General features: G+C 40.8%; 1 protein-coding gene across 13 annotated transcripts in view; it reads left to right on the plus strand.

Moving 5' to 3' along the window:
- LOC103373482 (hemicentin-2-like) overlaps positions 1 to 10491 on the plus strand; it is a 25975-nt gene that overhangs the window by 1856 nt on the left and 13628 nt on the right. Inside the window, exons 1-4 of one of the 13 annotated variants that reach the window (XR_521066.1) lie at positions 5128 to 5268; positions 5489 to 5574; positions 9060 to 9119; positions 9212 to 9302. Coding sequence is in view for 10 of the 13 variants with exons in the window: in XM_008303372.1 (XP_008301594.1) it covers positions 5149 to 5224; positions 5314 to 5574; positions 9060 to 9119; positions 9212 to 9302 (488 nt within the window). In the remaining 3 variants the exon portion in view is untranslated. Of the gene's footprint in view, positions 1 to 1555; positions 1626 to 1717; positions 2152 to 2581; positions 2983 to 5127; positions 5269 to 5313; positions 5635 to 8813; positions 9120 to 9211; positions 9303 to 9934; positions 10063 to 10166; positions 10473 to 10491 lie in introns of those variants that run through there. The other 12 variants (XM_008303372.1, XM_008303380.1, XR_521065.1 and 9 more) reach the window with 12 other exon arrangements.

Genomic DNA, 10491 nt, shown 5'->3' on the forward strand with positions numbered 1-10491 from the left:
CTAAAGTTTGATGTCCAGCCCTTTGAGCATCAGTGTTTGCCTTTGAAACTGCAAGTTTGGAAACAGCACTTAGATGTTAATTCTGGGAAATACAATTTTTACACAATATAATTCAACACGACTCCTATATTTGATTCAAAGAAAAAATTCAAGCACCCTTAGCAGACCGTACTTTGGCACAAATTCCCTGAAATGCTGGCTATGCTCCTGGCAGAGCAGAGTTTGTACGTGTGGCTCCACTGCATAATCTCAAATGTGTGTGACTGCATTGTGGCAACATAAACAGAGAAGTGAGAGTCGAAGACGTGTGAATGTAACTTGTTGTGCAAACTCATGCAAACAGAACAACTGTTGGTAACTGACAGTTGACGCAGTGGATTGAGACAAACTATTGCTTCACTCTCTGTTCTGCCAGCAAACACATTAGTGTCAGGAATCATTTGAACAGAATGGTAGTAGTTACAACCCCATTACTGCACAATTAAAAACATATACATGTACTTGCATATACAGTGTGAAAATATGATGGAGATCATTGTGCACATTCGCTTTAATAAGGAACATCACTTTTGTTTGGTTAATTTGCTGTTATTTCCTGCTTTATGTTGTGTGCAATTGAGAATGCGTGCGCTCTCATCTGTAATAGTTGCTCCTGCTTTGTGGAAAAAGTAAGGCTACAGCAGTTTAGAAATATTTTTATCAACAGCAAATTGGAAGAATTGAAACTAGAAATGTTTGATGTTTTTGCATATATAAGAAAAAAGACTCAAATTATTCATTGATTTTCTTTTGTCACTACAAGACAACCCAGTCTCACAGCAATTTGTAAAATAGTCACAAAACTTAATCTATTGATTCTTGTCCAGGGACATGAGCTGCCTCATGTTTTTTGTGTTACCCACTACGAATTTCAAATCAAGATATTTCAATTGGAATTGTCTTTCGTGTCTGGGCCAGATATAATAGCTATGAATGATATCGTTGGGGTCACTTTCAGAGCGATCTCAGAACATCTTCTGTCTGCCTGGATATGTTTTGCCTTTTTTATTTGAATGGATATGGAGCTTATAGCAGCTGGAGCACACAGTAGCTGCTCAGTGCCGGTGTTTACAAAATGTTAACGTTGGTCAGTGTGGTCGCACACATCTGTATAGAGATCTCTGTAGCTACTAGTGTGGACGGGCCATAACAGGAAAACTGGTTAATGCCTGACTGTTGGAAGAAAAGAACGACAAAAACATCACAGCATATGCGTTGTCTAATGGGAAAAAATGTGGCCCAGACACAAAAGATAATTCCAGTTGAAACGTATTGGTTTGAAATTTGTGGTGGGGGACACGAAAAAGTGGGCAAATCGTCTCCCAGGACACAACTTAATAGATTAAGTTTTGTGACTATTTCACGAATTGCCGTGAGACTGGATTGTACAACATTCAAAGTGCATTTTCCATGTACGGAACTTTAATTACTCAGTCTTGTAGAATAAAGCTTCTGAAACACCTTAAAAGTGCTGAGAAGAGAGGTGCCATTATCAGTCAATGCTTTATCTCTGCAGAAAGTTTAGGACCAGGACACCGAATGGAGATCCAGTCCAGAACCAGGATCCTCCTCAGCCTGGAGAAGAGGTCAGAAGCACTTTGTCATCATTACTGCTGTTGTGTTTTTCTGTTTTATTTTCTGTCCTAATTGAACTTATTTTGACCTTCTATCTTCACAGGTGCCCCTCCGTCAGGGTCACAGGACAAATAACAAGAAGAGGAGTCAGTACAAAGAGAGGCTGAATTCAATCTATGGTCACATGTGAGCTGGGAGGCCATTCAGATGGAAGTTTGAAAGATACGCAGACAAGAGGGAGAAGAAATTTGATGGACATCCTGTTATTTTTTTTTTAGGATCAAAGCAGGTGTTTAAAAGGAAGGTCATCAGAGGGAGGACAAACGTCTTCATGTTAAGACATGAAGTTATTAAAACCAGCCTTTATATTTATAGCAGTAGGAGAAATGTAATATGTTCTGTTGCATGAATGTTTTAATCGTAGCATTGCACAGTGAATGTTGTCATAATGACAATAAAGTTACCTCAAATGTGCATCGTCGAATTTTGTAACATAAAAGTCACTTGTGTTTTGTACGTTTCACTTTTTAAGTACAGTTTTGTTTTAAGTTATTCCNCAAATAACAAGAAGAGGAGTCAGTACAAAGAGAGGCTGAATTCAATCTATGGTCACATGTGAGCTGGGAGGCCATTCAGATGGAAGTTTGAAAGTTACGCAGACAAGAGGGAGAAGAAATTTGATGGACATCCTGTTTGTTTGTTTTTTAGGATCAAAGCAGGTGTTTAAAAGGAAGGTCATCAGAGGGAGGACAAGTGTCTTCATGTTAAGACATGAAGTTATTTAAATCGGCCTTCATATTTATAGCAGTAGGAGAAATGTAATATGTTCTGTTGCATGAATGTTTTAATCGTAGCATTGCACAGTGAATGTTGTCATAATGATAATAAAGTTTCCTCAAATGTGCATCGTCGAATTTTATAACATAAAAGTCACTTGTGTTTTGCACGTTTCACTTTTTAAATACAGTTTTGTTTTAAGTTATTCCAGTGGAGGACAAGTGTGGGTTGCTCTGCTGCTTTACTCAGTGGACACAAGGAATGAACAAGATTGATGCTGTAATTCTGCTGGCACACCAAATGCTATAAAATGAGATGGATTAACGTCAACAAGTCTGGTCTGATTCTTGTCATTGTGTATTGTGGTCCATACAAGCTGGTGACTCCTGCAGACACACACAGCTCACTGAGACCCGATTAAGGTAAACCTTTGACATGCACTGAGCGCATGTTAAGCATCAGGGTGGTTTCCTGTGGCATCACCAGATGTACTGTTTATATTTCAGCTCATCAAATGATTATGATCAGTGAGATAGTTTTCAGTGTATGTTCAAGTAAGAATCAAGCAGTAAATCAACTTTCTGATTTGAATTCATGGACTTTACACTGGATTCATTTTATTCAACATGAAGTGTGTGATCTTTGAAACTTTGACTAACCACTTCCTTTTCTCTGCAGCCCCACCACAAACACATGTAAAAGTTAACATTCAGACTCCACTTTGTCTTCCTTCTCTGTCTGATGGGCATCATGTTCAGCGTAAACCAAGTAGCTCTGCTCTTTATTCTGCTCTCAGTGACATGTCATGTCTGTGCAGGTACAGAGCTGATTTCTGTTTTTGATGCACGCTTTCATTCAGATGTAAGTACAGAGTTCTTTTTATGTTTATTCATTGTTTCCTTCCAACTTCTGCTTCTAAACATGACCACAGGAGTGTGCTGGTGTCCAGAGGAGACACGGTCATGTTCTGATAAATCTCCTGTTTTATATTTAAACTCGGCCAAGTTTAATGTTCCATTTAATATTTAGGTTTGCAGCATTGCTCTGTAAACACGCTTTGAAATAATCAATTCAAGTACATATACAGAATAATAGAAATTATTATTTTTATAATTGCCCATCAATGGGCAACTATAGAGTAATCGTGTGTGTGTGTGTGTGTGTGTGTGTGTGTGTGTGTGTGTGTATGTGTGTGAGTGCGTGTTTTATTTTTTGTTGTCTGTCAACAGTGTAGCACTTTACAGGAGAGGAGTTTGAACCTGAAACTTCTTATATGATTTCGATATGGTCCCTTCTCGGAGTGATTAGTTTTTGGGGTCAATACATGCATTGGTGACCGCTACAGAGGTCAAAGGTTGCATTTCAAAAAACAGCTCTGTATGAGTAAAAATGCACAAAAAGACAAGTTATTATACTAACTTAGGCAGACATTCGAGACCTATAAACTAGTGATGTAACGTATGACCTTGAGACAAAGGTTAAGGTCACACTGAAAGTCTTAAATCATCACAAATATTAAATCCATTATAACTTGGAAAAGATGTAAGAGAAACATATAGTTTTTGTTGTTACAATCAGATAGGAACCCATAGTGGTGATGGGACGTTTGATCTTGCACGAAAGGTCAAGGTCAAATCCAAGGTCATATGTCGTACATGCTTAGCTATAGGTGTAAATTACAGCAAAATGCTTCCCCCCATACAAAATATCTGTGTTACATGACAGACTAAGCTCTTGTTATGCCAGGTATGAACCAAGGGGTTTGATTGGAGGGTGATTTTCTAATAATTGTTCTGTACACTGTGCTGTATGGGATATGTCCTGTAGAACCACACAGAAGTGATGCAATGCAGCTAAAAGTAAAGTCTGGGAGTTTTCTGTTAAGCATCTGTTTATATCCACATGGTCTCACAAATGTGTAACATCACCTTCATACTCAGGGAAATTACGGAAACCAGTGTAAGGGGATAATATCAGTACCTTTAGTGGATGAACAATGAACGTCAGATGTTTTGACTGAACACACAGCTGTCACTAGTAACTTCTACAATGGCTCTGTTGGATTCTTTCATGACAGTGTGATTGCAAACCATACACGCTACCAGAAACCTGCTTTTCTGACATTGATGTGTCAGACTGTTTTCTGTGAAAATGATCTACTGATGTTTAAGATGAGTGGTTTTCACCATCATGGTACACAACAAGTCGACTACTTCGAACACACACTGAGCAACACAAGAGAATCGTTGTCAAGAATCGTTTAACAATTTCCCTGAGGTTTTACACCGAAGGGATCAATAAAGTTTTATTGTCTTCTATTCTATTTTATTATTATGGTTAGCGCATACACCATGAAGTCCCCCACACTTCATGCTGCTGTGATGTCTCACACAACAGTCTTGGTTCACACAATACAGAAGTGGTTTTCCTGCCCTTTAAGACAGTCATTTACGTGGCAGCATTTTATTCTTCGGTTTATGACATGAGTGACTGAAAGTAGTGGCAAAGTTATTTGTTGTGTGATCATGTTGTCAGTTCATTTTGACAAAGGATTTTACTTTGGTTGTCCGTATGTCCACTAAATAACTGTATATAATTTTAACGCAACTAGATTTTTTATTCCACAATTTTTTTTAATCTTTTTTTTTTATGAGCTGAGCAGAAGAGCAACTAACCACTTCCTTTTCTCTGCGCCTCCTCCACAAATACCTGTATAAGCTAACTGAGTAGCTCCACTTTGTCTTCTTTCTCTGTCTGATGGGCATCATGTTCAGCGTAAACCAAGTAGCTCTGCTCTTTATTCTGCTCTCAGTGACATGGCGCGTCTGTGCAGGTACAGAGCTGATTTCTGTTTGTGACGCATGCTTTTATTCAAATGTAAGTACAAAGTTCTTTTTATGTTTATTCATTGTTTCCTTCCAGCTATTGTTTCTACAGATGACCACAGGAATAAATCGGTGTCCAGAGGAGACCCGATCATGTTCCGTTGCAACATATCCTCCAGACATGCAACGCAAATCATCTGGATTAAAGGCAGATCTTATTTTACACATTCTGTTTCATCGAATCAGACATTTTCAAATTTCTCCTCTCCCAGAGTGACAATAGACCACAACTTACCTACAAAGCTGAGTATCAGCAGTGCTCAACGTGAGGATGAAGGACTTTATACATGTAGCATAAGTGGCGTTTATGGCGTAGACAGTATTAAGTGGAATTTAGCTGTGTCTAAGAACCCTGAAGGTAAGTAAAGCAAAGAGCAAGGCTCATGATTTCTGTACAACACATAACACACTGCATGATACTTCATTCAATTCACTGTTGATTTCATGCAGCAACCCACCGGTCATGGTATTTTGTATACATACTTACACCTGCTATTGGATAAAGTTCACTGTTACACCAGCTCCAAAAAACAGTGTACAGTCAGTGCAAGAATAGTTGGGAACACCCAGTGCAAAAAGTAGGAAAGAAATAGAAACAGAAAACACACAGTGCAAAAATTGCAAGAGAAAAAAAACGTTATATACAGAAGATGTTTTTTTTTTTTTTTTTGTTTTAAAGAAGACTATATACACAAGGATGAGGTAGTAATGGTTATTGCACATAGTGGAATGTGGTTGTTGGTGGAAAAAAGAAAAAGTGCAGCAGTAACAGAGGTACCAGCGGAGTCTATAGTGCAGTGTTGTAAAGTCTGACTGTTGTTGGGATGAAGGACCTGCAGAAACGTTCCTTCTTACACTTTGGGTGTAACAGTCTGTTGCTGAATGCACTGCGTAAGGAGTTCACAGTCTGGTGCAGAGGATGGGATGTGTTTCCTAAGATGGCAGACAGTTTGGCCAGTGCCCTCCTCTCTCCCACCACCTCAATGGAGTCCAGGGGGCAGCCACAAACTGAGCTGGCTCTTTTTATCAGTCTGTTGAGTCTGCTCTTGTCACGCTCAGAGCACCCCCCTCCCCAGAACACTACTGCATAGGAGACCACTGATGCCACCACAGTCTCGTAGAAGGTCCTCAGCAGTGGCCTGCACACGCCAAAAGAAGCAAGTCTCCTCAGCAGGTATAAGCGACACTGACCCTTCTTATACAGAGAGTCAGTGTTGTCTGTCCAGTCCAGTTTGTTATTTAGGTGAACACCCAGGTACTTGTAGGTCCTCACTCTCTCGATGTTAAGTCCCTGGATGTTCAGCGGTGGAGTGTGTGTGGGTTTCCTGTGGAAATCGATCACCATCTCCTTTGTCTTGCTGGCGTTCATTTGAAGGTGGTTCTGCTCACACCAGTCGACAAAGTCCATGATGACCTTCCTGTACTCACAGTCGTTCCCCTGTGACATGCATCCTATGATGGCAGAGTCATCGGAGAACTTCTGTAGATGACAGCTGTCTGTGGAGTACCAGAAATCCGATGTGTAGAGGGTGAAGAGGAAAGGTGAGAGCACTGTGCCCTGAGGAGCGCCAGTGCTGCACACCAGCACATCAGACACACAGTTCTGTAGCCTCACATACTGGGGTCTGTCAGTGAGGTAGTCCATGGTCCATGCAGCCAGCTGGTCACTGACCCCCGCTCTCTCCAGCTTCACCCGAAGCAGTGAGGGTTGAATTGTATTGAAGGCACTGGAGAAGTCGAAGAACGTGATCCTCATGGGGTTTCCAGTGTCCTCCAGGTGAGACAGGGATCTCTGCAGCAGGTAGATGATGGCGTCATCCGTCTCAATTCCAGGCTGGTATGCAAACTGCAGAGGATCCATGTTTGGGCTCACCAGGGGGCGAAGATGGTTCAGGACGATCCTCTCCAGCGCCTTCATGAGATGGGAGGTTAAGGCCACGGGTCTAAAATGGTTGGGCTCCTTGGGACACGAGGTCTTTGGGACCGGGACCACACAAGAAGTCTTCCACTTGGCAGGCACTCTCTCCAGTCTCAGGCTTAGATCGAAAATGTAGCAGACCACCTGACAGAGCTGGTCTGCACAGTCCCTGAGGAGTCTGGAGCTGATGCCATCAGGGCCCGTGGCTTTCCTGGCTCTGGTCTTCCTAAGCTGTGTTCTCAGGTTCATCCTCAAGTAGATGCACAGTAAAACACAGAATCAGGTCAACATGCATCCATTGGGCAGATGTGTCCCTCTACTGAGGGCTCTCTAGTTTTCTGATATTTCCATCTGCACTATTTTCCATGTGTATTTTGCAACAGGGTCATTCCAGACAAGGCACTTTGTAAAATAAGAATATTTTATTTCTTAAAACAAAGAGACATCTGACATTTTTTTCAAACCAGTATAACCAAAATTAAAGTGCACCTGAAGCCAGGTATGAACCAAGGGGTTTGATTGGAGGGTGATTTTCTAATAATTGTTCTGTACACTGTGCTGTATGGGATATGTCCTGTAGAACAACGCAGAAGTGATGCAATGCAGCTAAAAGTAAAGTCTGGGAGTTTTCTGTTAAGCATCTGTTTATATCCACATGGTCTCACAAATGTGTTACATCACCTTCATACTCAGGGAAATTACGGAAACCGGTGATTGGGGATAATATCAGTACGTTTAGTGGATGAACAATGAACATAGCAGATGTTTTGACTGAACACACAGCTGCCACTAATAACTTCTACAATGGCTCTGTTGTGTTCTTTCATGACAGTGTGATTGCAAACCATACACACTACCAGAAACCAGCTTTTCTGACTTTGATGTGTCGGATCGTTTTCTGTTAAAAGGATCTACTGATGTTTAAGATGAGTGGTTTTCACCATCATGGTACACAACAAGTCGACTATTTCCAACACACACTGAGCAACACAAGAGAGTCGTCGTTAATAACCGTTAGTTATGGTTAGCGCATACGCTATGAAGTCCCCCACGCTTAATGCTGCTGTGAAGTGTCACACAACAGTCTTAGTTCACACAATGCAGAAGTGGATTTCCTGTCCTGTAAGACAGTCATTTACGTGGCAGCATTTTATTCTTCGGTTTATAACATGAGTGACTGAAAGTAGTGGCAAAGTTATTTGTTGGGTGATCATGTTGTCAGTTCATTTTGACAAAGGATTTTACTTTGGTTGTCCGTATGTCCACTAAATAACTGTATATAATTTTAACGCAACTAGATTTTTTTATACCTCAATGTTTTATTATTTTTTTTATAAAACGGAGCAGAAGAGCAACTAACCACTTCCTTTTCTCTGCACCTCCTCCAAAAATACCTGTAAAAGCTAACTGTGTAGCTCCACTTTGTCTTCCTTCTCTGTCTGATGGGCATCATGTTCACCGTAAACCAAGTAGCTCTGCTCTTCATTCTGCTCTCAGTGACATGGCGCGTCTGTGCAGGTACAGAGCTGATTTCTGTTTGCGGCGGTTTTTATTCAGATGTAAGTACAAAGTTCCTTTTATGTTTATTCATTGTTTCCTTCCAACTTCTGCTTCTACAGATGACCACAGGAGTATGTTGGTGTCCAGAGGAGACCCGATCATGTTCTGTTGCAACATATCCTCCATAAATGCAACGCAAATCACCTGGATTAAAGGCAGATCTTATTTTACACATGCTGTTTCATTGAATCAGACATTTTCAAATTTCTCCTCTCCCAGAGTGACAATAGACCACAACTTACCTACAAAGCTGAGTATCAGCAGTGCTCAACCTGAGGATGCAGGACTTTATACATGTAGAGTAAGTGCCGTTCTTGGATTCAACAGTATGAAGTGGAATTTAACTGTGTCTGAGAACCCGGAAGGTAAGTAAGGCAAAGAGCAAGGCTCATGGTTTCTACACAACACATAACACACTGCATGATACTTCATTCAATTCACTGTTGGTTTCATGCAGCAACCCACTGGTCATGGTATTTGGTATACATACTTACACCTGCTATTGGATTGCTTCTATGCGGCGTCATGTCAGTGGTCTGCCTCTGCAGGTGAGTGATACCTTTTAGTTCCAGATTTGCAGATGTGAACACTTTCCTGTNCTCTGTTGTGTTCTTTCATGACAGTGTGATTGCAAACCATACACACTACCAGAAACCTGCTTTTCTGACAGTGATGTGTCAGACTGTTTTCTGTGAAAAGGATCTACTGATGTTTAAGATGAGTGGTTTTCACCATCATGGTACACAACAAGTCGACTATTTCCAACACACACTGAGCAACACAAGAGAATCGTCATCAAGAACCGTTTATTATGGTTAGCGCATACACTATGAAGTCCCCCACGCTTTATGCTGCTGTGAAGTGTCACACAACAGTCTTGGTTCACACAGTGCAGAAGTGGTTTTCCTGTCCTTTAAGACAGTCATTTACGTAGCAGCATTTTATACTTTGATTTCTGACATGAGTGACTGAAAGTAGTGGCAAAGTTATTTGTTGTGTGATCATGTTGTCAGTTCATTTTGACAAAGGATTTTACTTTGCTTGTCCATATGTCCACTAAATAACTGTATATAATTTTAACGCAACTGGATTTTTTATTCAACAATGTTTTTTTTTCTTTTTTTATAAGCTGAGCAGAAGAGCAACTAACCACTTCCTTTTCTCTGTGCCTCCTCCACAAATACCTGTAAAAGCTAACTGTGTAGCTCCACTTTGTCTTCCTTCTCTGTCTGATGGGCATCATGTTCAGCGTAAACCAAGTAGCTCTGCTCTTTATTCTGCTCTCAGTGACATGGCGCGTCTGTCCAGGTACAGAGCTGATTTCTGTTTGTGACGGATGCTTTTATTCAGATGTAAGTACAGAGTTCTTTTTATGTTTATTCATCGTTTCCTTCCAGCTATTGTTTCTACAGATGACTACAGGAGTATGTTGGTGTCCAGAGGAAACTCGGTCATGTTCCGTTGCAACATATCCTCCAGAGATGCAACGCAAATCTACTGGATTAAAGGCAGATCTTATTTTGCACATTCTGTTACATCGAATCAGACACTTTCAAATTTCTCCTCTCCCAGAGTGACAATAGACCACAACTTACCTACAAAGCTGAGTATCAGCAGTGCTCAACCTGAGGATGCAGGACTTTATACATGTAGCATAAGTGGCGTTTATGGCGTAGACCGTATTAAGTGGAATTTAACTGTGTCTAAGAACCCTGAAGGTAAGTAAAGTAAAGAGCA

Source organism: Stegastes partitus, unplaced genomic scaffold (genome assembly GCF_000690725.1).
Source record: "Stegastes partitus isolate 25-593 unplaced genomic scaffold, Stegastes_partitus-1.0.2 Scaffold1992, whole genome shotgun sequence".
In the NCBI taxonomy this organism is placed as follows: domain Eukaryota; kingdom Metazoa; phylum Chordata; class Actinopteri; family Pomacentridae; genus Stegastes; species Stegastes partitus.